We start from the raw sequence: 26,706 nt of genomic DNA, 5'->3' as shown, positions 1-26,706 counted from the left end.
AGGAGGAAGCATTTCCTTAGTCTCCTCTCCCCCAGTGATCAGTCTGCTGCAGGCAGGTTTCCTTAGTCTCCTCTCCCCCAGTGATCAGTCTGCTGCAGGCAGGAGGAAGCATTTCCTTAGTCTCCTCTCCCCCAGTGATCAGTCTGCTGCAGGCAGGAGGAAGCATTTCCTTAGTCTCCTCTCCCCCAGTGATCAGTCTGCTGCAGGCAGGAGGAAGCATTTCCTTAGTCTCCTCTCCCCCAGTGATCAGACTGCAACATTGTAATTTTGCAGCAAGGTGAGAGGCTGATCTGTCTTAGACATTTGTGAACACAGCAGAAGAACTGCACACACACTAGGATTCCCATGAGTGTGTCTTATCTACTAGCCCAGGAAGTAGAAGGTGACACTTGATGATGTCTAAACAAAGATGCTGCCGTCCTTCTGGAGAGAAATGCAGATGAAGGTATTGTCATTGACACATTGCTAAGCACTTCCCAAGAAAAAATATATCTGATGCTGTGTGTGCTTTAAGATTAGAGCACCTTAAACACACGGAAACCACACTCTCTGGATAGCGGCCAGGGAGGTGTTCATCCCCTTATTGTACCATCCTGTGGCAGGACATCTTTGGGTCCCGGATCCACATACTGACCGGAAAATATTCGGTTATCATGTTACCAGGAGAAGTGTTTACCTGTTTTAAAAAGCGTGCTCACCTGGTGCTACTAACTGGATGGTATTGTATACATAAATCTATACCACAAAATGATTCCCTGATGGAAAATAGCTTAAAAAACTTTTCTCACTTGGTCCTGATGAAGTATTTCAATCTCTGAAAACCTGATGACTATTATGTGTGTCCGGGAAATCCGCCCAGCATGCATAGGATAAGCTCTGTGCATGCCGCTGCACAGGTACATGCACGTGTGAACCATTATGGTGCCAACTGTTGGAAATACATCAGTATATACTGTAACTATGTCTTTCGAGCACTAGATGGCGCTGTAGTGCAATGTTAGTCTCTATGCTTATGCATGTATTTAACATTTGACTAGAAGTTCAAAGGGGCTTTCATAGCATTACTTTGACAATGAAATATTAATAACTGAATGTTTTTTATATCACTTTTACATTTTTATTGACTTACATTTAATATAAAAACATCCAATAAGGTTTTTATGTCTCTAAAAAATACATTGGCATTGGTCAGCAGATTTTAGAGATATAAGAATGAGAGTTTATAGTAACAATACATTACGTGTATATTAAAAGGAGAACTATGACATGAGTGTTTTTCACTCACCTCATAGTTCTAGCCGACCTGTGACAATGAGACTGTCACAGGTCGGCTCAGTAGATCGGGAGGTGAGCTCTCTGCCGTGACAGGGGAGGGGCTGGATTCCCTCCTCCCCGCTCCGATCCGCCAGCGCTGACTGGCGGAACGGACGGGGCGGGTACAGCTGGCTCTGCCTCTAGATAGGCAGAACCAGCTGTCAGTCACGCAGCTGGGCGGATCCCGGCACAATTGTCGGGATCCGCTTCAGCTGCGGCGTCTCGGTATACCGCGAGCAGCAGCAGTATACTGAGCCTAGGGTGATGGGGGACGCTAGTATGTGTCCTCCCGTTACCCTAAGGAGAACTATGGGGAAAAGCCTTAACCCCATAGTTGTCCTTTAAAGTGTATGTGAAGACAAAACTTATTTTTGTTTCAGTTTTGAATAGAGTGGGGAAGGTTTAAACGCCCTGACTCCCTTGTTACTTTGTAATCTGTGTCCCATTGGGGAGATTTACCTTCCTGTTTTGGAGACACAACAGGAAGTAAGTGAGGGGAAATCCCTTTATATACAGTTGTCACCAGAACATCGGAAGATTATAGAGATACAGTATAGTTGTGAGCTAATGATACATCACATTAAAGTGTAGGTAGATACAAAACCTTTTTCTAGTCTTGGATAAAGTCTTTTTAATTTGTGTCCCATTGTGGAGATTTCCCTTCCTGTCCTGGAAATGCAACAGGAAGTGGGAGGAAATTGGCTCAAAGTGAGTTAGACAGGTGTCACCAGAACAGATGTCCCTATTGGAAGCTTTCCCTTTACCTCCTGTTACATAGTATTTGAGGTTGAATAAAGACACAGGTCCATCAAGTATCAACCTTTGTGTGTCTGTGTGTAGTCTAGTTTTTAAGAGTACCTGTACCCCTTTACGGTCTCTGAGATAGGTATCTAAATGATTTTTGAATGATTCAATACTCTCTGCTGATATCGCTGTTTGTGGAAGAGAGTTCCAAAATTTGACCATTCTAACTGAAAAGAAGCACATACGTTCTTGTGACAACCCAAAAATTAGGGATGCACCGATACTAGTATTCAATACTAGTATAGATCCTAGTACTTGTACTCGCCCAGCCTCCGATACCAGAACTTCCGGTCAGAGGGAGATTTCCCTCTGACCAGCAGTGACGAGGGAGTATGGAGCCAGTTTATTTTCCAATCATGAAGAGACGTGCCGCCCGGCTTCCTGGTTGGCTGTTGCTAGCCAATCAGGAAGCTGGGCGGCACCTCATGACTTGCTGCTCGGCTTCATTATTGGTCAGGAAGCCAGTGTTCTTTTGCTAGAACACCGGCTTCACAGGCAATCAGGAAGCCAGGCGACGGGCCATGATCCACCACCCTACTTCCTGATAATCTGGGCACAATGCACCGGTACTCTATCGGTAAATACCGGAAAAAAAATATTGGTACTTGATACCGGAAAACCAGTATTGGTGCATCCCTACCATAAATTGTTGGTTTTCCCATCATTTACAGTGGAGACAATGGTGACCAGGACAAATAGGTAGGGTGATAGATTAGGTGATTCTCCCCAGGGAGCAGGCATCAATGAAAACTCGACAGGGGTTTTAATATTTCCACATTGTATCCAAAACAATAAAATGGCTTAACATTACACTTTAATGATATTAAAGACGTTACAATCACATGACCATGAACAATCCTTGTACACACAACTATGCAGAGAAACCCCCCCAAAAAAGCTAAGCAATGACACCGACCCCTTTGATTATTGTTCTTATGTTCTTTATCTTTGAGTGATTTTTCAGGACAGATGATTGAAGCATGCTGGGAATTGTAGCACAGAGTTCCATGTGTTACAGAAGTGAAAATGGCAGCAACCAGCAGAAGGGGCTTTGCAGATTCCCCCTCTGACTAAATAGGAAGGCGGCTAGCCGTGAGCACAGCAATAGGAGAATTATAGGAGACACAGCAGTCAGTGAAAGACGAATGGAAAGACCTCATATAAATGTGTTTATAACACACAACAAGACCCGACAGGACAATGGCGGCAGTTCCCACCTGCTGCCTCATCCTATTGGCTGAATAGTACCCCTTCCCTTGGAAAGTCACCAGTCTCTCTGCAGACATCTCTTATTCTGATCATTTCTCACATCTCCCGATTCCTGCCGGACATCTTTATACAACCATTCCATATACGTAATGCTGCGCCGAGAGGCTCGGTGAAGGTGGCGGTAAAAGTGTGGAGGTGTTGGATCGGCTCACACAGGGCATAAAAGGAGATCTGCCCGGCCTCATAATCCAGATATATCCTGACTCGGTCAGTGGACATATTGTTAGGTACCCGGCTCCTGGTGCTGTCATGTATTACACAATACCGATCGGAATTTCTGCGCAAACACCAGGCCTTCTCATTACAATCAATCTGGGACTGGTACCCTCCCCGGTCTATACTGGGGTAACACATCCCAATACTCCAAAACTCTGACCCTCCGACATCCACTTCCCAGTAATGTCGCCCTGAGGAGAAACTCTGACTGCTTAACACCTGAGTATAATCTTGAAACCTCTCCGGTGTTTTGGGGCGATTCTGGTGTGGTAAATAGGATGCGGTTTTCAGGTCTTCTGATATATGGAGATCATTATGGGCCGTGTTTATGTCCAGCGATATGTCTGCAGGTTCCTGTACATAGAAACATACTGTTACCCCTGTTATATGGGATACACCTGTGTGTAATGTGTGGGAGATCCCAGCCACATCAAGGTCACCGACTTCCTGTCTCCCTCTGTCCTCATCATCTCTCTGATTGGTGTCACACAAGTCACCTATGCCTGATTCCTGGAGGACAGTCAATGGATCCATGATGTTGCTCAGCTCCCGGTCAATGTCCCGCATCTTCCGGGACAGCTCGCCTTTTTTTATCACCAGCTGATCGATCAGATTGGAGACTAAGGCCGAGACCCGCTCTGCCTCCATGGAGATGTCACTCAGGACTTTCTTCTCCAAGTCATCTAGTTGTCTTCTGAGGTCTCTGAACAGAGCAGCGACTTTATCAGTTTCACTAGCTGCTTTTTCTTCTACTTTCATCTTGCGTTCTTCCAGACTGTGAACTCTATTCTCCATCTCCTCTCTCTCCATCTTCAATATCTGGTGAACACTTTTCAGTCTTAACCTCTTCTTCTCTGAGGCCTCATCCAGTAACTCCACCTGGTGTCCCCGATGTTCTTCTTCTGAGCACTTATCGCAGATACAAGAGGCATCCTGAGCGCAGTAATACTTCAGGTCCAGATTGTGGATGGAGCACAGTCGGTTCTCCAGGGACGGTTTAGACAGGAAATGTTCCGATATGTTACGCAGAGCAATGTTCCTGTGTAGCGTTGGCCACTCCTCGGACTCTTCTTTGCACTGAGGACAGGAATAACACCCAGATCCCTTCTGTGTGAGCAGCTGGCGGATGATACAATCCTGGCAGAAGCTGTGTCCACATTTCAGACTTACAGGGTCTACATAAACCTCCCAACAGACGGGACATTTCAGCTCCTCTCTCAGATCAGAAGACGCCATTACTGGAAGCAGAAGAGGGAGTTAATATGAAAGCCTCTGACACACAGAGCATAGAGGGTTTGTTTATACAAGCTTGGATCAGGCGAGGCCGAGATTGTGACTCATGTTGCAATCATTGGATGAGTATACAGATGGACATCTATAAAGGAAATATCAGACCTAATACAGTATTCATGCAGAAAAGGGTCTATTTGGTGACAAGTCATTTTTTGACGGTAAAAATGCTTTAGCAGAAATTGTTTTTGTGTGAAATGATACCAATGACACAGAGGTTTTCTAGGGGAGGTATAGTGGTCTTATATATACACCATATACATCAGCCGTAACATTATGACCACCCTCATGATATTGAGTAGGTCCCCCTTTTGCCTTCTTCCCATAGTGCATCCTGGTGTCATCTCTTCCCCAGGTAAGTGACGCACAAGCACCTGGCCAATCACACGATGTAAAAGAAAAACGTGATTCATTAGACCAGGCCACCTTCTTCCATTGCTCCGTGGTCCAGTTCCAATGCTCCGTGGTCAAAGATGCTTTTGGGGGTGGTAACGGGTCAGCATGGGCACTCTGATCGGTCTGCAGCTACACAGACACAGCTCCATACACAACAAGCTGCGATGCTCTGTGTGTTCAGACATCTTTCTATCAGGACCAGCATGAACTTTTTCAGCAATTTGAGCTCCAGTAGCTCTTCTATTGGATCGGACTACTCGGGCCAGCCTTCATTCCCTATGTGCATCAATGAGCCTTGGCCAGCCATGACCCTGTCTTTGTTTCACTGGTTTTTCTTCCTTGGACCACTTTTGGTAGGTCCTGACCCCTGCAGACCGGGAACATCGCACAAGAGCTGCAGTTTTGGGGTTGCTCTGATCCAGTCCTCTAGACAGGGTGTTATGGCTGATGGGTGTATATTTCTTTGTTTGTTATTACGGTCATCACTAATAACCACATTTTTAAATAATTTTTCTCCTTTTCGTCAATCTGAATTATTGAATTTTGTATGTTAATATACAGAGGGCTCCTGTTAACTTTTTACCTTTTCCAGGCACTTCTTAGCTACTTAATCCTATTGTTCACATAGCTGAGTAGCTCAGCTAACTCCTCTCTCCCCCTGGAGCGGGGTCTCCTCTCTCTCCCTGGAGCGGGGCCTCCTCTCTCTCCCTGGAGCGGGGCCTCCTCTCTCCCCCTGGAGCGGGGCCTCCTCTCTCCCCCTGGAGCGGGGCCTCCTCTCTCCCCCTGGAGCGGGGCCTCCTCTCTCCCCCTGGAGCGGGGCCTCCTCTCTCCCCCTGGAGCGGGGCCTCCTCTCTCCCCCTGGAGCGGGGCCTCCTCTCTCCCCCTGGAGCGGGGCCTCCTCTCTCCCCCTGGAGCGGGGCCTCCTCTCTCCCCCTGGAGCGGGGCCTCCTCTCTCCCCCTGGAGCGGGGCCTCCTCTCTCCCCCTGGAGCGGGGCCTCCTCTCTCCCCCTGGAGCGGGGTCTCCTCTCTCTCCCTGGAGCGGGGCCTCCTCTCTCCCCCTGGAGCGGGGTCCCCTCTCTCCCAGGGGCCCCGACCCCCCCCCACACTGATGACGCCGCCTCCAAGCTGATAGACAACCTGGAGCGGGGTCTCCTCTGTCCCACATGGAGCGGGGTCTCCTCTCTCCCACCTGGAGCGGGGACTCCTCTCCATCTCCCAATCCCTCCTTTCCTTAATTCTCCTATCACCAATATACAGCAACGTGGAGCTGGTTGAACAGATTGGAGGGTGTTAAGAAACTACTGCATGCGATGGAGGAAAACTGGGCGTGGCCAAATTGTTTAAAGGGGCGGGGATATTAACGTCCAATGGTAAATAAAGGAGACTTACAAAGCACTCAGTATAAAAGGTCAGAGCAATGGGAGGGCGTACAGTGCACTGATACTGAGAATTACACCCGGCATACAGGACAAGAGAAGTGGTACTGTGCAGAGTCCTTACATACAGAATAAGAACAGATACTGAGAGTTACACCCGGCATACAGGACAAGAGAAGTGGTACTGTGCACAGTCCATATATACAGAATAAGAACAAATAGCGAGAAAGACACCCGGCATACAGGACAAGAGAAGTGGTACTGTGCAGAGTCCATACATACAGAATAAGGACAAATACTGAGAATTAGACCCGGCATACAGGACAAGAGAAGTGGTACTGTGCACAGTCCATATATACAGAATAAGAACAAATAGCGAGAAAGACACCCGGCATACAGGACAAGAGAAGTGGTGCTGTGCACAGTCCATACATACAGAATAAGGACAAATACTGAGAATTAGACCCGGCATACAGGACAAGAGAAGTGGTACTGTGCAGAGTCCCTATATACAGTATTAGAACAGATACTGAGAATTACACCCAACATACAGGACAAGAGACGTGGTACTGTGCAGAGTCCCTATATACAGTATAAGAACAGATACTCAGAATTACACCCGGCATGCAGGACAAGAGAAGAAGTGGTACTGTGCAGAGTCCCTATATACAGTATAAGAACAGATACTCAGAATTACACCCGGCATACAGGACAAGAGAATGGAATCTGCCGCTCCAGGCAAACGCCTTGTTTGCCTCGCGGCAGATACGCCCCTGCATACAGGACGAGAAGTGGTACTGTGCAGAGTCCCTATATACAGTATAAGAACAGATACTGAGAATGACACCCGACATACAGGGCAAGAGAAGTGGTACTGTGCAGAGTCCATACATACAGAATATTTATCATTCAGCAGTCCTGGCCCCTGTCCCCCCCGGATTCTCAGGGTCCCCCCAGCACCAAGTCCTTACCAGGAGTGTCAGCACTGCACCAATCACTTCCCAAACTCTGTATGTTGTCAGTTTGGCAGCCTCTTCCTTATTGGCTGGACTCCATGCCCCGTCTCCTACCCTCGGCTTTCCTGGCCCAGTCAGGATAATGATCACATGATGCGCCCTGGCCAATCCCACATTTACATCACAAGAGCAGCTGGAAGGCTTTTGTCTCTGTAGTTAACTCTTTCTTCTCTGCTGTCTGTGTGTGCAAATGACGTAATGTGCGACACCCGTCATGTGACAATCGCAGGCCCACGTTTAACTCCTCGCCTGCCGTGTTGTCTATGAAAACCGACCATGCATCATGCAATCTGATTGCACAATCTTCTTCAGATCAGCATCAAGTTAATGTTACGGCCGTGTGACCGGGAACACATTGCATGGATTGTTCAGGTTTGTCCTCATATTACATAACTTTGGGTCAACTGAAAAGAGATTGCTCAGCGATTGTACAATCTGATTGCAGAGAGTATGGCCACCCTAAGGGCTCAGTCACACTAAATGCAGTGCGTTCCGGCCCGATTTTGGCCAGAACGCACTGCCTCGCGTTGTGGTGTAGGAGGGGGCGTGGCGGCAAATTCAAGTGAATGGCATCGTAGCCACGGCCTCCTACCGCAATGCGATCCGCCACACGGGATCGCAAGGCACATTATAGGCATTGGGGGAATTTGGGTGAGTACAAATACTTGGTCCCTCCTAGACCGGTCCCCGCAGCCTCATCTGGACTCCAGCGGTCTATGGAGCTGTGATGTCATCATACCCAGACAGGTCTATTAGACATGAAGACGCTGAGGAACATCCCAGAACCAGAGTAGAGGGGGAGAGAGGTGAGCGATCACACTTCCTTGACCAATCACAAGTCATCGTCATCATACGTAGTAATACTTCCTTGACCAATCACCATGAGAAGTTTTACAGTCATCTGTTTCTTCCCTGTGCTTTACATTTTGGATGTTCACTGAGCACAAAAATGTAGAAACCAGACAGGATGCTTTACCTAGTTCACACCAGCCCCAGTGCGTTCCGGCAAGATTCAGTGCCGGAACGCACTGGATCGCATCCCTGCCATCTTACTGCGTTCTGAAGCGGGAGGAAGCATGGCGGTGCATTGAAGTCAATGGCACTGAAGCCACACACCCCAGCCGCAGTGTGATTGCCCGCACCAGAACCCGTGGCATTCCGGTCCGCTGCTGTCAGAAAAATTCTGCATGTACTATTTTTTCTGACTGCACCAGGCATTGATGTGCCACGTGTTCCGGTGCGGGCGATCGCACTGCGGCCATTGACTATAATGCACTGCCACGCCCCTTCCCGCCCCAGAACGCAGGGAGCCTGCCAGGATGCGATCCAGTGCGTTCTGGCACCGAAAGGGGCTGGTGTGAACTAGCCCTAAATATATTTGTAATTTAACATTTTCAGATCTGTACCATTGCACGTCATCAGGGGCCCCGGGCGCCACACTAGGGTGAGCAACCGAGTAGGGATGCACCAATGTACTGGTGCTCGTAAAAATACTCCTATACTAAACCCTGACACCAGTGCTTTCTATTTTTAAACTGAAGTGGCTGCCTGAGGTCCTGCCACTCAGGGACCTCGGCAGCCTTTCTGTAACCGCTGCACAGTGCCAGCCACACATCTACTCCTTCCAGGGAACCCTGCCGCCCACAAGACCCTCCACACTGCCCTGGTGAAACCCCCTCACAGACCTCAATTGACCCCCTACAGCCCTGGTGAGACCCCGCACAGCCTACTGAGACCCTGCACAGCCATGGGGAGACCCAACACAGCCCCCCTAAGACCCTGCACAGCCCTCCTGTGATCCTACATAGCCTTCCTTAGACCCCACACAGCCCTCATGAGACCCTGGAGACATCACGCTGCCACCCCAGAGCGACACAGAGTATGTAGCTTCATATTATTCTGCATTGCTGTATAATGTATTGCTGGGATTTGTAGTCCTCTATAGCTGGTGGTATTCTGCATTGCTATATAATGTATTGACCTCCGTGGAGGATCAGTGTCTTTAGACCCTCTTCTGTGCTCTCTTCTTTTGGTGTGGCGGCGCCCCTCCTGATCCACCATTGAGGTAAGGCTTGAAATGACTTCATTCAAGTCTCTCCTCCATGACAGATTAGAAGGGGAACCGTCAAAAAAATAAGTGAGCCCAGAAGCAGTTCTTTAGTTAACAAAGCAGCACTGGAGAATGAGGCGATTTGAAGCCTCACCTCTGCCGTAGATCAGAAGAACAGGGACCAAGTACACAGGGAGCAGGTACAGAGAGCAGGATCAGAAGAACAGGGACCAAGTACACAGGGAGCAGGTACAGAGAGCAGGATCAGAAGAACAGGGACCAAGTACACAGGGTGCAGGTACAGAGAGCGGGATCAGAAGAACAGGGACCAAGTACACAGGGAGCAGGTACAGAGAGCGGGATCAGAAGAACAGGGACCAAGTACACAGGGAGCAGGTACAGAGAGCGGGATCAGAAGAACAGGGACCAAGTACACAGGGAGCAGGTACAGAGAGCTGGATCAGAAGAACAGGGAGCGGTTACCGACAGCAGGATCAGAAGAACAGGGGCCAAGTACACAGGAAGCAGGTAGAGACAACAGGATCAGAAGAACAGGGACCAAATATGCAGGGGGCATGTGCAGACAGCAGGATCAGAAGAACAGGGACCAAGTACACAGGGAGCAGGATCAGAAGAACAGGGACCAAGTACAAAGGGAGCAGGATCAGAAGAACAGGGATCAAGTACACAGGGAGCAGGTACAGAGAACAGGATCAGAAGAACAGGGACCAAGTACACAGGGAGCAGGTACAGAGAGCAGGATCAGAAGAACAGGGACCAAGTACACAGGGAGCAGGTACAGAGAGCAGGATCAGAAGAACAGGGACCAAGTACACAGGGAGCAGGTACAGAGAGCAGGATCAGAAGAACAGGGACCAAGTACACAGGGAGCAGGTACAGAGAGCAGGATCAGAAGAACAGGGACCAAGTACACAGGGAGCAGGTACAGAGAGCAGGATCAGAAGAACAGGGACCAAGTACACAGGGAGCAGGTACAGAGAGCAGGATCAGAAGAACAGGGACCAAGTACACAGGGAGCAGGTACAGAGAGCAGGATCAGAAGAACAGGGACCAAGTACACAGGGAGCAGGTACAGAGAGCAGGATCAGAAGAACAGGGACCAAGTACACAGGGAGCAGGTACAGAGAGCAGGATCAGAAGAACAGGGACCAAGTACACAGGGAGCAGGTACAGAGAGCAGGATCAGAAGAACAGGGACCAAGTACACAGGGAGCAGGTACAGAGAGCAGGATCAGAAGAACAGGGACCAAGTACACAGGGAGCAGGTACAGAGAGCAGGATCAGAAGAACAGGGACCAAGTACACAGGGAGCAGGTACAGAGAGCAGGATCAGAAGAACAGGGACCAAGTACACAGGGAGCAGGTACAGAGAGCAGGATCAGAAGAACAGGGACCAAGTACACAGGGAGCAGGTACAGAGAGCAGGATCAGAAGAACAGGGACCAAGTACACAGGGAGCAGGTACAGAGAGCAGGATCAGAAGAACAGGGACCAAGTACACAGGGAGCAGGTACAGAGAGCAGGATCAGAAGAACAGGGACCAAGTACACAGGGAGCAGGTACAGAGAGCAGGATCAGAAGAACAGGGACCAAGTACACAGGGAGCAGGTACAGAGAGCAGGATCAGAAGAACAGGGACCAAGTACACAGGGAGCAGGTACAGAGAGCAGGATCAGAAGAACAGGGACCAAGTACACAGGGAGCAGGTACAGAGAGCAGGATCAGAAGAACAGGGACCAAGTACACAGGGAGCAGGTACAGAGAGCAGGATCAGAAGAACAGGGACCAAGTACACAGGGAGCAGGTACAGAGAGCAGGATCAGAAGAACAGGGACCAAGTACACAGGGAGCAGGTACAGAGAGCAGGATCAGAAGAACAGGGACCAAGTACACAGGGAGCAGGTACAGAGAGCAGGATCAGAAGAACAGGGACCAAGTACACAGGGAGCAGGTACAGAGAGCAGGATCAGAAGAACAGGGACCAAGTACACAGGGAGCAGGTACAGAGAGCAGGATCAGAAGAACAGGGACCAAGTACACAGGGAGCAGGTACAGAGAGCAGGATCAGAAGAACAGGGACCAAGTACACAGGGAGCAGGTACAGAGAGCAGGATCAGAAGAACAGGGACCAAGTACACAGGGAGCAGGTACAGAGAGCAGGATCAGAAGAACAGGGACCAAGTACACAGGGAGCAGGTACAGAGAGCAGGATCAGAAGAACAGGGACCAAGTACACAGGGAGCAGGTACAGAGAGCAGGATCAGAAGAACAGGGACCAAGTACACAGGGAGCAGGTACAGAGAGCAGGATCAGAAGAACAGGGACCAAGTACACAGGGAGCAGGTACAGAGAGCAGGATCAGAAGAACAGGGACCAAGTACACAGGGAGCAGGTACAGAGAGCGGGATCAGAAGAACAGGGACCAAGTACACAGGGAGCAGGTACAGAGAGCGGGATCAGAAGAACAGGGACCAAGTACACAGGGAGCAGGTACAGAGAGCGGGATCAGAAGAACAGGGACCAAGTACACAGGGAGCAGGTACAGAGAGCAGGATCAGAAGAACAGGGACCAAGTACACAGGGAGCAGGTACAGAGAGCAGGATCAGAAGAACAGGGAACAGGTACCGACAGCAGGATCAGAAGAACAGGGGCCAAGTACACAGAAAGCAGGTAGAGACAACAGGATCAGAAGAACAGGGACCAAATATGCAGGGGGCATGTGCAGACAGCAGGATCAGAAGAACAGGGACCAAGTACACAGGGAGCAGGATCAGAAGAACAGAGACCAAATAAGCAGGGGACAGGTACAGCCAACAGGATCAGAAGAACAGGGACCAAGCACACAGGGAGCAGGTACAGGCAGCGAGGTCAGGATAACAGGTACAAATAGCAGGGAATATGAGAAAATAACAGAGAACATACAAACGCTGAGGCACTAGGAGATTCTTGAGAAGGAGATAAATACCCACCAGGTAAGGATTAATATCTGGGACCTGTTGACTGCTGGGAGGCACCTGCTGGTGGACACTGGAACTGCACTAAATGGGTCCATGTACCACAGTGCCACCAGCAGGTGTTCTGGCTTTTAACAGCTATACACATCTTAGATGTTGTTTGCAGAGCACAAAAAAATAGACATCAGATGGGATCCTTTTTACCAGCAAGTGCCTTAGTGTAACACTTCATATGACCCTCATTGTAGTGTGAACAAGGCCTATCCATAGAGAGAATGGAACAAATGAAGAATTACACAAAATGTTAACATATAAAAGTCTTTATTGAGTTTTTACATCCTGACATCAAAGCAACAGAAGGGTGTGTGTCACATGATGTGATTGACGGGCCCCCTTTTTCATTTCATCAGAAGCAGTCACTGCTGAGATATATAAAATGTAGAAGAAATGTAAAGCCGAATACCATTCATAGATCAGTATAGAAAAAGTTTGCAGAGTTTCTCAGAAGTGAAGTGAAGAAATGTTGGAGATAATATTATGTGACATACAATAGACTTCCTGTCCAGTAACCCCATTGGGTAATGCTGCTAGCTGCTATGTTTACCCCTCCTGTAGGGTGATGTCAGATGGGTGATAATGTGATTGGCTGGTCAGTAAGGACGGGGTCATCTAATCATAAAGCAACAATAGGCAAGTAAAGAACCTCATTACCTAGAGACTAAAATCACTGATAACCCAGAACAATAGTCTACACAGCAGAACAATGCAACACAGACACTCTGTTCTAGGAAAACAGCCAGAAACACAGTTGAACAACCCTGCCAGACAGTATAGCCAGTTCCTGGAGCTCTACTGCAGCTTTTCAGTGACAAGGTCCCTATCTCTGCTTTTTGCTCCCATGTTTCAAGAGATTGTCTGAGGCTCTGGACATGCTACAGAAGACTGTAAGGCAGAGGCGTCACAAAGGGGGGGTGATAACATCAGAGAGGGTAAAATTGTAGAAATGTCACCAGCACACCAATCCTTTTAAGATAGCAAAAGCTTCATTTATAAATGAAGCTTTTGCTATCAATAAAGGATCGGTGTGTTGGTGACATTTCTACAATTTTGCCGACATTCGCGGCGCCATCCGCGGTCACTGCGAGCACCCCCCACTACAAGGGACATATCGGTAAGGAGTGCGACAAGGATAGTACTTAACATCAGAGAACATCACGTGTATATGTAATGACATGCACACACATAATGATGTGCACATCGGGTGACACCCGGCGGCCGCACCTGGTGACACCCGGTTTCGTGCCGCTGCTGCTGTAAGGGGTTAGAAACATGCTACAGGAGACTATTAGTATTTACAGACACGTTACAGGAGGCTGTTAGAGGTTATGGGCATTCTACAGGAGACTGCAAGAAGTTACAAACATGCTACAGGACACTGTTACAAGTAAAAGGCATACTACTGGAGACTGATAGAGAATACATACATGGAACCGGAGACTGCTAGAAGGTACAAAACCATACAAAGTGCGTACAGACATGCTACCTCCAAAGGTTATAGAATGCTACAGGAGACTGCCAGAGACAGCATGCTAAAGGAGACTCCCTTAATCAATACCCATTATTGGTACTTTGTACACGTGTATTAGTGGCAGGCAACAGGATGTTAGCTGGCCACATATCGGTCGTGTTTCAACCTTCTACCAATCAGCAGTTCTGAATTTCCTTGCAATGTTTTTTATCACTTACTCAAGTACATAGCTGGGTAGAAAGCAGCTTTGTACAGGTGATGGCATTGAGACTCTGCTGTTACCTGTACATAGCTGCTGACAAAGGAAATATTGCATCTCCAAAACCTTCTCTGTGTACCTCTTTGTGTTACATTACGCAATATGTTATCATAATAAAGCAGGGACGTGCGGTCAGGTGAGGCAGAGCCTCAGCTAGTATTATGGAGGAAAAAGCTGTCAGCTTCAAGTCTGAAGCTGACAGCTTTTTCTCCATTCAGATCGGATTGTTACAGGAAAGCCTCCTCGCTGTGTAACCTGTCATGGACGGAGCGCTGCGTGTTAATTACAGGCAGCGCTGCATCCGGCTTTTGACAGGTATTTAGGTTACACAGCAGCGGGCTTCCCCATTGCTTGTGTAACCACACTAGTGAGGCAAGAGCTGTCACAGCCTCTACTCCGTGTTAGAGGCGTGAGCCCTGTCGATGGCTTGGGCCAATGGCCTCACCCGGAACCAAAAGTACCGCACGTCACTGTTATAAAGCACAGCTAGTCCTGCTTTCTTTATTGGTTTGTTCCTTTCTCATTGGATGAATATTCCATCTGCCCATACTCTATGCCCTCTCTTTAGCACTACCCACCTGTGGGTGAACTTCTCACATCTCACGATTCCCCCCAAATATCTTTACACCACCCTTCCATACACCAAGTGCAGCATGAAGGGGTTCAGAGAAGGTGGTGGTGAAGGTGTGGAGGTGTCGCATCGGGTGACACAGATCATAAAAGGAGATTTGCCCCATCTCATAATCCAGATATATCCTGACTCTGTCACTGCAGACATCGTCAGGTAGCTGGATCTTTTTACTGTCATGTATCACCACATACTGGTCGTTAACCCTGTACAGACCCCAGGACTTGTCATTGCTCCCAATATGTGACTTTTCTCCTGTCCTGTCCATACTGGGGTAACACACCCCAACTCTCCAGCTCTCTGAACCCCCAACATCCAACTCCCAATAGTACTGCTCTGAGGAGAAACTCAGACAACTTATCACCTGAGGGTAAGACTGAAACCTCTCTGGTGTTCCTGGGCGATTGTAGCTCCTCTCTGTCCTGGATATAGATTTTCTGTCTTCTGATATATATAGCTTATTACTAGCTGTGTTTACATCTAGTAATATGTCTGAAGCTTTCTCTACATAGACTCCTCCGTGTACCCCTGTTATTATATCAAATAAACCTGTGTGTAATGCGTGTAAGATCCCATCCATTTCCAGGTCCCCTCCACCATGGAGGAGCTTATCATGTCCATGGTTGTCCTCATTATCTTCCCCCTTAGTATTAGAGAAACCAGCTAGGTCTGATTCTTGTAGGACAGTCAGTGGGTCCGTCTTGGTACACAACTCCTCGATGTGATGCATCTTCCTGGACAGCTCGTCCTTCTTTACCTCCAGTTGCTGGATGAGATCGGAGATTGAGAATGAAAGTTGCTTTTCCTGCTTTGATAACTCACTCAACACTCTCTTCTCCAGCTCTTCCAGGTGTCTCCTGATGTCTGTAAACAAGGCAGTGAGTGACTCTCTTTCAGTAGCAGCTTTCTCTTTTACTTGTCCGCCATGTTTCTGCAGACTATGAACTCTTTCCTGGGTCTCCTCTCTCTCTGTCATCAGTTTCTGTAGAACATTTCTCAGCTTTTTCTTCTTCTGCTCAGAGGCCTCATCCAGTGACTCCATCTGATGTCCTCTGTGTTCTCCAATCAGACAGCAGGACACACAGATACAGGCAGAGTCCTCAGTGCAGTAGTACTCCAGGATCTTCTTATGGATGGAGCATTTCCTCTGTTCCAGGGACATGGTGGGGTCAGATAGCACATGTTCTGGTGACCTTTTGTGGACGCTCAGATGTTTATCACACAAAGAAACTTCGCAATGCAGGCAGGATTTAACAGCAGCTACAGGAGCGTCCACACAGTGAGAACAAAAGATTCGGCTCTCCTCCTGATCTGGCTGAGTAGACAGGAAATTTTCCACGATGTTCCGTAGAGTTATATTCCTATGCAGTGCAGGCCGATCCCCAAAGTCTTCTCTGCATTCCGGACAGGAATAACCTCCAGATCCCTCCTGTGTATTCAGCACACAATCAATACAGACCTGGCAGTAGTTGTGCCCACATTTCAGCATAACAGGATCAGTGTAAATGTTCAGACAGATGGAACATTCCAGCTCCTTTCTCAGACCAGCAGAAGCCATTCCTTACGGCAGGAGAGGGAGGAATGAAACTGAAAGTCTTGGCGCCCAGAATGCAGAGGGTGTTTCCTACGTTCATGGGCTGGACTAAGGCTGTGATGGGGGCTGCATTCAGAGGATCAGCTATTGAGGACACAGAGAATACGGTGTATCACAAAGACATACGTGGCTGATAATTTGGGTAAAATGTATTTAATAAACTGTGAAACGTTTCCTTTTGTTGTATCATTTACACATTTCATGCACAAAGAATGAATACAACGTATCGTTATGTTTATTTACTGCTAAATCTCATTTTAGTAAAGAAGATCATAGACCTCCGAAGGAAGGAGACATGTGGTCAGGATCTCATCACCCTAGGGCAGTGATGGCTTAACATTTTTCAACCTGAGTGCCCAAACTGCAGCACAAAATCAATTTATTCATCTCAAAGTGCCAACACTGAAAATACGTATTGGTACTGTGTTTTAGTTTGGGCGCTGGGCTTTAAAAAAACAAACATTTAAAATAGGGATACACACATACTGCAACATTTGTACACTCACAGATACAAACATACATTCATAAAACACATATCACACACATCAATACACACTCATAAAAACACACACACCATGAAACACACAATCACACACTCATAAAAAACACACACATTACAGGATTGCCACCTGTACGGTTTTGACTTGGACAGTCCGGGTTTGGGAGTCCTATATGTATTGTGTCCGGTTGTCAGGCCAACACTTACTTGCCAAGCTTCCTGAATATTTATGCTGTCGGCTGTGTCCTGATTCGAATCCCTCGCAGCATAAACCTCCCTATTAGCATCTCAGTTCCTCTGCCCTGTGATATTGTAATGCGTGCTGGGAGGCTGTGTGTGCAGTGAAGCTCGGATCTCCCCCCCATAGTTGCAGAATGTTAGTGATGTCTCCTGGGCCATTAGCATTGAATTGCCTCTGAATGACCACTTGCTGTGAATATTTCAGGCTGGTCTTGTCTCCCTCAGCTGACCCCCGCCATGCTCGTTATTGGCAAATTCCTGATCAGAGATGCAGGAAAACAGACCCCAGGTAAGAGGTGTGGCTGGGTGAGGTTACCATGGCAACGGCTGTGCTGGTGGGGCTCTGGCGACCAGAGTCAGGGGTCATTTTCTAAGGCATGACTCATTAAAGAACTCATACAAAAACGTACCTTTGCAGTGGGACTAGTGCCCATACTGCAGGGGTTAAGGGTCCATTCACACTGCGTTAATCATACATTAGTGTACACTTGGTACATGCTATCGCACAATTCACCTAGTGTGTGGTACCATGTGCTTGGTGTGTTGCACTGCAATTCATTTCAATGGCACCCCAACCCAGCAAGCATGCGCTGCAATGCAGCAGGTGGTACCACAATACCATGCATGAAAAAAGTAGGGCATGACAGACTACTTCTTTCTCAGCGTGCTGCACTGCAACTATTGTCTCCCCTCGCTATCTCTCCTGGCTGTCTCCCCTCGCTATCTCTCCTGGCTGTCTCTCCTTGCTATCTCTCCTGGCTGTCTCCCCTCGCTATCTCTCCTGGCTGTCTCGCCTCACTCATCCCCCTGGCTGTCTCTCCTCGCTATCTCTCCTGGCTGTCTCTCCTTGGTTTCTCTCCTGGCTGTCTCCCCTCGCTATCTCTCCTGGCTGTCTCTCCTCGCTATCTCTCCTCGCTGTCTCCCCTCGCTATCTCTCCTGGCTGTCTCTCCTCACTCATCCTCCTGGCTGTCTCTCCTCGCTATCTCTCCTGGCTGTCTCTCCTTGGTTTCTCTCCTGGCTGTCTCCCCTCGCTATCTCTCCTGGCTGTCTCCCCTCGCTATCTCTCCTGGCTGTCTCCCCTCGCTATCTCTCCTGGCTGTCTCCCCTCGCTATCTCTCCTGGCTGTCTCCCCTCGCTATCTCTCCTGGCTGTCTCCCCTCGCTATCTCTCCTGGCTGTCTCCCCTCGCTATCTCTCCTGGCTGTCTCTCCTTGCTATCTCTCCTGGCTGTCTCCCCTCGCTATCTCTCCTGGCTGTCTCCCCTCGCTATCTCTCCTGGCTGTCTCCCCTCGCTATCTCTCCTGGCTGTCTCCCCTCGCTATCTCTCCTCGCTGTCTCCCCTCGCTATCTCTCCTGGCTGTCTCCCCTCGCTATCTCTCCTGGCTGTCTCCCCTCGCTATCTCTCCTGGCTGTCTCCCCTCGCTATCTCTCCTGGCTGTCTCCCCTCGCTATCTCTCCTGGCTGTCTCCCCTCGCTATCTCTCCTGGCTGTCTCCCCTCGCTATCTCTCCTGGCTGTCTCCCCTCGCTATCTCTCCTGGCTGTCTCCCCTCGCTATCTCTCCTGGCTGTCTCCCCTCGCTATCTCTCCTGGCTGTCTCCCCTCGCTATCTCTCCTGGCTGTCTCCCCTCGCTATCTCTCCTGGCTGTCTCCCCTCGCTATCTCTCCTGGCTGTCTCCCCTCGCTATCTCTCCTGGCTGTCTCCCCTCGCTATCTCTCCTGGCTGTCTCCCCTCGCTATCTCTCCTGGCTGTCTCCCCTCGCTATCTCTCCTGGCTGTCTCCCCTCGCTATCTCTCCTGGCTGTCTCCCCTCGCTATCTCTCCTGGCTGTCTCCCCTCGCTATCTCTCCTGGCTGTCTCCCCTCGCTATCTCTCCTGGCTGTCTCCCCTCGCTATCTCTCCTGGCTGTCTCCCCTCGCTATCTCTCCTGGCTGTCTCCCCTCGCTATCTCTCCTGGCTGTCTCCCCTCGCTATCTCTCCTGGCTGTCTCCCCTCGCTATCTCTCCTGGCTGTCTCCCCTCGCTATCTCTCCTGGCTGTCTCCCCTCGCTATCTCTCCTGGCTGTCTCCCCTCGCTATCTCTCCTGGCTGTCTCCCCTCGCTATCTCTCCTGGCTGTCTCTCCTCGCTATCTCTCCTCGCTGTCTCCCCTCGCTATCTCTCCTGGCTGTCTCTCCTCACTCATCCTCCTGGCTGTCTCTCCTCGCTATCTCTCCTGGCTGTCTCTCCTTGGTTTCTCTCCTGGCTGTCTCCCCTCGCTATCTCTCCTCACTGTCTCCCCTCGCTATCTCTCCTGGCTGTCTCACCTCGCTATCTCTCCTGGCTGTCTCTCCTTGGTATCTCTCCTGGCTGTCTCCCCTCGCTATCTCTGCTCGCTGTCTCCCCTCACTCTCTCCTGTATAATCTCTTAGCTTGAAGAAGAGGTGGCAATCCTACATATCGCACACACTCAATAAAACACAGGCAACAATTAACAATAATTTAAAATGAATAATAATTTAAAAAATTGCCCCTCTCCTGCTTACCAGTTTTGCAGGGAGGGGGCTACATCCCTGGGGTCCAGTGGTGGATCAGTGTGATCTCTGGCTGATACAGACTATATTAATCACTCCTTCCTGTGAGAGGCGGCACCACGAGGGAGCGATCAGTATGATCTGCATCAGCAAGAGATGCAGATCATACTGATTCTCCACTGGACCACCATGGCATGATTTTCATTTATAATATTGCCACTTCAGCAATATATTAAATAGGATCTGGGCACCTTACAGATTTAAAGATGGCCGCCGCCATTTGTGGCGGCCAACTTTAAAAACCTAATGTGACTTGGGGAACTGTGGGATTCCTGAGTCCGCGTGGAGCACCCCAGATGAGAACCCGGAGTGTGCGGGCCTTGGCAACCGGTACCTAGGCTCACGTGCCACAGGTTCGCCATCACTGTCCTAGGGCAGTCTTTCTCATCCAGGGTGCCTTCTGGCTGTGTCAGGAGTGCCTTCAAATTTTCATTAACGGGGGCTCCATGTCATCTTTTTTTTTCCTGGGGTCCCCCCTTAAAATCTATAAGAGACCCCTGTCTAGGATAAGGGTTTGGTATTTATTTTTATTTTTTGGGGGGGGGCCCACATTGTTTTTTACATTTACATTTTTTAGAGTGAGGTGTCTTGAGATTTTACATGTTTTTAAAAGGTGTCATGACTGTAAAAAGATTGAGAGATGCTGCCCTCGGAGACTGTGATTGAACCCTTAGCCCACATTCACACCTGCGTGTTCCATGAACACATGCCGTATGTTCACCTGAACTTTGCTTGCCTGAGGAAGGAACCAGATAGGGTCCCGAAATGTTGCCATACGCTGTGTGACCACCTTGATCATGTCAATCAAGAAGATTTGACGCAAGGAATTTTAGAGTGCCAGTGTTTTTGCACTTTTTCTTATGTTCACAGGAACGAGCACCAAATGGGAAAGCGCTTGCAGTGCCAGGCAACCGTGCAACTTTTCCACGTGTTTGCGCATGTTCAAATGCACATGAACTCGCAGAAAAAAAATGCAGAACGTATGTCGCAACTTTGGCTGCATGCACTACTTTCCCACGCTCTGGACTGCATTGAAATCAATGGGGAAGCTCACCAAACACGGGAAACAAATGCCTGTGAACATGCAACACAAAGGTGTGAATCGGAGCTTACACTGAAAAAAGACACACGCCTCTTCTTTTTTATCCATTTTTTTTGCCAAACAAAATTAATATCCAAAAAGCTCGCCACCCCTGCACTCCCTGTTACAGGTATTTCTAAAAATTGACATGACAAGTCTCTTCTGCCAAAAAGGAGCTGCTTCAGTCACTTCTCTCTTGTGTGCACTGTATGGAGCATGCGCTGTGCAGTGCACTACCTCAGGTCCTTCTCAGCACGTATGCTGGGAATTGAGCCAGGTGTTGAGGACATTTTTAACTCCTGTGCGCATGCATGTCATCACAGTCAGCCCATTGATCAAACAGAACGTAAAGGGCCTGGAAGAAGCAGCAGAAGATATGATGGTGGCTGTGGACAGAGCGGCGACTGACAGCATAGATATGTCAGTGCTAGAGAGGAGCACACTTGCCAGGTAATTGTGCCATAATGTGCTCTGTATGCACATTATGACAAAAGTTGAACTTTTTCTTAGGAAACAACCCTTGACATGCGGGGGTATGGGGAACATGTGGCCCTGTGGGCCCAATATATTGATGGTGTGCTGCAGGGATGTGCGGTCAGGGGAGGCAGGGGAGGCAGAGCCTTACCTAGTATAATGCAGCACCTAGTATAATGCAGCAAAAAGCTGTCAGCTTCAAGTCTGCAGCTGACAGCTTTTTCCCCATTCAGATCGGCTTGTAACAGGTTACACAGCAGGGAAAGCCTCCTCAATGTGTAACCTGTCATGGACGGAGCGCTGCCTGTTAATTACAGGCGGCGCTGCATCCAGCTTTTGACAGGTAGTTAGGTTACACATTGAAGCTAGATAAAGGCATTAAAGGAAGATTGGAGGACATTGGTTCATGCCAGTACCATGAAAAGTGAAAGAGAAAACAATGAATCGTTCACTCAGGTCATTACCCCTTTTTGAGCACACTGGAACAAGTTATATTGTATACTACAATCAGGGCCGCCATTAGAGGGGTATGGCTGATACTCATGTAAGGGGCCCGGGCAGCCTGGGGGGCCCGTCCGGGACCCTTACATGAGTATTGGCCGACGATGACAGGCAAGGAGGCGGTCGGGTCCTAGCAGCGCGGGGCCCAGGGAATTGCCGATCCAGCGGCATCGGAGCAGGCTGGGGCCCCATCTGCGACGCTGCTCTACTGATCTCGGTGCGACCGGAAGTGACATCACGTCACTTCCAGCCAGTCTGGCGGCAGAGGAGGCCTGGTGAGCAGGTGGGATCAACAGGTATTTTTTGCCCATATTGAACAGATATAACAAAACACTTCCAGTGGTATATTCAACCATCTAAAAGGTAGCAAATAAGAGAAGCTCATTGTTAGGGGTTAGATACACTTTATTATCCCAATAATCTGATACCCCCCTCCCCGTCATGTCAAAAGCCTCTAGGTGGATTATTATATTCCGACCCTTTTCACATCTCGCCTTCTATCCGGATATCTTTACACATCCCTTCCATACCCCGAAAGCTGCATGGAGGGGCTCACTGAAGGTGGCGGTGAAGGTGTGGAGATGTCGGATCGGGTCACACATGGCCCAAAAGAAGATCTTCCCGGCCTCATAATCCAGATATATCCTGACTCTGTCACAGGAGATACTGTCCTGTAATTGGATCTCTTGACTGTCATGTATTGCCCAATACTGACCATGAAACCTGTACAGACCCCAAGACTTCTGATTATATCCAATCCATGACTGCACTCCTTTCCTGTCTATACTGGGGTAACACACCCCAAGTCTCCACCATTGTGACTCCCCCACATCCACCTCCCAGTAATGTCGCCCTAAGGAGAAACTCTGACTGCTTATCACCTGAGGATAAACCTTAAACCTCTGCGGTGTTTCTGGGCGATTCTGGTTTGGTAAGCAGGATGCGGTTTTCATGTCATCTGATATATGCAGTTTATTACAAGCCGTGTTTACATTCAGTGATAAGTTTGCAGGTTTGTCCATAGAGAAGCACACCTTTACCTCTGTTACTATATCAGAGAACCCTGTAAGTAATGTATGTGAGATCGCAGCCATGTCCAGGTCCTCTCCATCATGGAGGAGATTATCCTCTCTCTCCCTGTCCTCAAAACCTTCATCCTTGGTATCACACAAGTCACCTGTATCTGCTTCTTGTAGGACAGTCAATGGATCCGTCATGTTACACAGCTCCTCAATGTGACGCATCCTCCTGGACAGCTCGTCCTTCTTTATTTCTAGCTGATGGATCAGATCATTGAGTGACAACGAGACCCTCTCTGCCTGCCCGGAGATCTCCCTCAAGACTCTCCTCTCCTGGTCCTCCAGACGTCTCCTGAGGTCTCTAAACAGGACAGTGACTTTCTTAGTTTCACCATCTTTTTTCTCTTCTACCTTCCTCCTGCGTTCCTGTAGACTCCGGACTCTGCTCTCCATCGCATTTCTCTTTATATTCAGTTTCTGGAGATCATTTCTCAGTTTCTTCTTCTTCTTCTCGGAGACCTTGTCCAGGGACTCCGTCTGATGCCCTTGGTGTTTCCCAGTCATGCAGCAAGACACACAGATACAGACAGAGTCCTGAATGCAGAAATACTCCAGGATCTTCTTATGGATGGAGCATTTCCTGATTTGCAGGGAAGTGGTGGGGTCACATAAGACGTGTTCTGGCGCCTTGCTGTGGACTCTCAGGTGATTATCACACAGAGAAGCTTCACACAGCAGACAGGATCTAACAGCAGGTACGGCAGCATGAAAACAATACGTACAGAAGACCCCGGACTCGTACAGATCCGGCTGAGCGGACAGGAAACTCTCTACAATGTTACGTAGAAATATATTCCTCTGCAGTGCAGGCCGATCCTGAAACTCGTCTCTGCATTCCGGACATGAATACCCTCCAGACCTCTCCTGCGTATCCAGCACACGATCAATACACACCCGGCAGTAGTTATGTCCACATCTTAGCATTACAGGATCGGTGAAAATACTCAGACAGATGGAGCATTCCAGCTGCTCTCCTGCCGTAGCAGACGCCATTGCTGCCAGCAGGAAGTGAATTTGTCTGGCTTACAGAGCACAGTCCAAAGTGCTGTAATCTGAAGCAGCATTGAATGTCGGATCATGTGTTGCATGATGTGTGTTACAGCGCTTTGTATGTAACTATTGTTCTTTCATCATTTATATGAAATAAGCAACATACACCACATGGAAAACAATGTGTGTCTAATGTTCATTACATAAAGCTAAATGTGTTCAATACAGTAAACTCCCAGTTATCCGGCATCCACGGGGATTGATAGATTTCAGATAAATGTAGTTCCTGGTTGCTTGAGAGTTACTATTAAAAATAGGTCTAACTAATGCCATACCCCATACTATACCATACCATTGCAAACTCTGTATTCACTTCATATAAATACTGAAATGCAGTAATCAGAAGCAAATCAAGACAAATAGACACACAATCATTTCCAGGATAATACATGCTGCAGATCAACAGAACATTGAGTACACAGGGGATTTGGGTTTTTTCTGGTTAGATGAGAGTTCTGGTTAGTTGAATACCGGATAACAGAGAGTTTACTGTATCGAGAAGCATGTCTTCAGCTATATTCCCTGTGTGGTGTTTGTTATGTGTGATATTCTAGTCGTACAGTTACTGAAGTCGCAGATTTTTGTACCTTGTTATCTATTGATCAGTGAGGAAAATATGAACTTAAAGTGACATTAAAGGATATTTTTTCCCCCTCCCCCAATGTTAGTGTAAGGACTTACCTTAAATGATGCCTCTTAACCTCCAGTGCTGGTGCGGGTCTCCAATCCAGCGCTGACTCCTCTGTCCTCCTCTTCTCTGATGTCCCACAATGTCTGTGCGGGTGCACGCCGTCCATAGACTTACCTTGTGTCTCTCTTCGTCTCCCAGCCGAAAATCTGAACTGCGCATGCGCCCGCCCCATGATCCTTTGCGGCCGCCCGAGACTCTTCAGATGTTCGGACGGGAGCACGCGGCGAAGACACAGGTAAGTTTAAATCAGTTTCAAAAGGTGTTTGTTTTTGTTTTGTTTACGTTTTTGCATATATCTGCTGCTTGCTAACCATATATATATATATATACGCAAAAACACGTGAGGGTTTAATAACCCTTTATCTTAAAAAAGAGAAGAATTCCTCATGCTTGGCGGGACTTAGGTTTACTCTAATCGTGGAGGAAACAATCAGAGATTCCAACCAATATACAATATGCAACCAAAAGAGAGGAAAAGGAAAAAGGGAAGCTCTGGATACCATGTTGTCTCTTTATTAAACAATCAGACACCATGAAACAAAGGAGCCTTCATATAACAATCCCCCATAGTGATATATATTTATGTATTATTGGTATTTATATCGGACCCACAATTTTACACAGTGCACATTCACATCAGTCCCTGTCCTCAAGGAGCTATTGATCTAAGGTCCCTATCTCACATAGATATGAGGGCCACTATAAAGAGGAGCCAATTAACCTTCCAGCATGTTTTTGGAGTGCAGGAGAAAGCCGGAGTACCCGGAGGAAACGCAAGCACAGGGAGGACATGCAGACTATTGTAGATAGTGACCTGGCCGGGAGTCAAACCACAGACCCCAGTGCTACAAGGCAGAAGCTAACCACTACGCCACTGTGCTGCCCGTATTTAAAACCACAGCACACGGCACAGCCCTGCATTCGTCAGTCACACCTCTGTGATACGGTATGAAATGGAGAGCACTAAAAATAGGCTTGGAGATGTATGGACTTAAAGTGGAAAGAAAACACTTTGTCGGAGGATATAATCATAACAACATTATATCTGAAAATATACATCTAAGATGGTAATGGGTAGTCTATGTCTAGACACTGCCAGGAACTGAGGTGTGGTAACTGGTTCAAAACACTGACGCGTTTCATTTACTAATGCATGGCCTTTGTCATTGAGTTCTCTGCCTATGTGACAAGCTATATTAATGCAAGGCTCAGGAGCAATTTTCCTACATGCGTTGTGGAAAGTATGTGAGCTTCCAAGCTGGGAGTAGTATGGACGTAAAGTAGAAAGAAAACACCATGTCCGAGGCTATTATCCTACCAACAATGTATCTGCAACTATAGAGCTGAGATGGTAACGGGCAGTCTGTGTCCGCACACTGCCGGGGACCGAGGTGCAGAAGTAACAAAATTACCTTCTGCTTAAATACTTAATTTTAATTCAGAGAATTCCCTGCAGTACTTTTTTTTGACACTAGATGTCCTCAGTCTAATGGCTGGCATCATTCAACATTCAACCCACTTCTTCTGAGCCCAGGTAATGCTGGACATGTCCTTAGCCTGTGACTGGACAGTGAAAGGAGAAGCAGCACAGCGATGAGCTCATCTCTCTGTATTCTCCTGCTATCAGCATGCTTCTTATCAGCACATGATCTAATTGGCTCCTTATGTGCTTCTTCTTCTTCCCCCAGTCTGAGCTCTGCTGTACTGTGACTGCAAGAGGCTGACACCGAGTCACATTCAGGTACTTACACTGCTTGTATTTAAAAAATACTTTCCGGGATGTTTTAATGATTAAAGAGTTTAGCT

General features: G+C 48.2%; 3 protein-coding genes across 3 annotated transcripts; all 3 read right to left on the bottom strand.

Moving 5' to 3' along the window:
- Nucleotides 1-3,395: 3,395 nt before the first annotated feature.
- On the bottom strand, nucleotides 3,396-4,203 carry LOC108797337 (tripartite motif-containing protein 14-like). The gene has a single exon (XM_018568918.1). The coding sequence runs from the start codon at nucleotides 4,168-4,170 to the stop codon at nucleotides 3,424-3,426; it is 747 nt and encodes a 248-aa protein (XP_018424420.1). The 5' UTR covers nucleotides 4,171-4,203; the 3' UTR covers nucleotides 3,396-3,423.
- Nucleotides 4,204-15,069: 10,866 nt separating this feature from the next.
- On the bottom strand, nucleotides 15,070-16,688 carry LOC108797336 (putative tripartite motif-containing protein 75). Its single transcript, XM_018568917.1, has one exon. It carries the CDS (start codon nucleotides 16,678-16,680, stop codon nucleotides 15,088-15,090), a length of 1,593 nt encoding a protein of 530 aa, XP_018424419.1. The 5' UTR covers nucleotides 16,681-16,688; the 3' UTR covers nucleotides 15,070-15,087.
- Nucleotides 16,689-22,562: 5,874 nt separating this feature from the next.
- Nucleotides 22,563-24,186, bottom strand: LOC108797326 (E3 ubiquitin/ISG15 ligase TRIM25-like). The gene has a single exon (XM_018568906.1). It carries the CDS (start codon nucleotides 24,150-24,152, stop codon nucleotides 22,578-22,580), a length of 1,575 nt encoding a protein of 524 aa, XP_018424408.1. The 5' UTR covers nucleotides 24,153-24,186; the 3' UTR covers nucleotides 22,563-22,577.
- Nucleotides 24,187-26,706: the final 2,520 nt, after the last annotated feature.

The sequence above is a fragment of the Nanorana parkeri genome, unplaced genomic scaffold (assembly GCF_000935625.1).
Source record: "Nanorana parkeri isolate BGI_ZX_2015 unplaced genomic scaffold, ASM93562v1 scaffold1261, whole genome shotgun sequence".
NCBI lineage: Eukaryota > Metazoa > Chordata > Amphibia > Anura > Dicroglossidae > Nanorana > Nanorana parkeri.
The sequence above is the reverse complement of the archived record's forward strand: the minus strand, read 5'-3'. Positions and strand labels throughout refer to the sequence as shown.

What these genes read in the sequence shown, in the direction of transcription:
- LOC108797337 (XM_018568918.1), bottom strand. Translation starts at nt 4,170, where the DNA reads ATGCGGGACATTGACCGGGAGCTGAGCAACATCATGGATCCATTGACT.
- LOC108797336 (XM_018568917.1), bottom strand. Translation starts at nt 16,680, where the DNA reads ATGGCTTCTGCTGGTCTGAGAAAGGAGCTGGAATGTTCCATCTGTCTG.
- LOC108797326 (XM_018568906.1), bottom strand. Translation starts at nt 24,152, where the DNA reads ATGGCGTCTGCTACGGCAGGAGAGCAGCTGGAATGCTCCATCTGTCTG.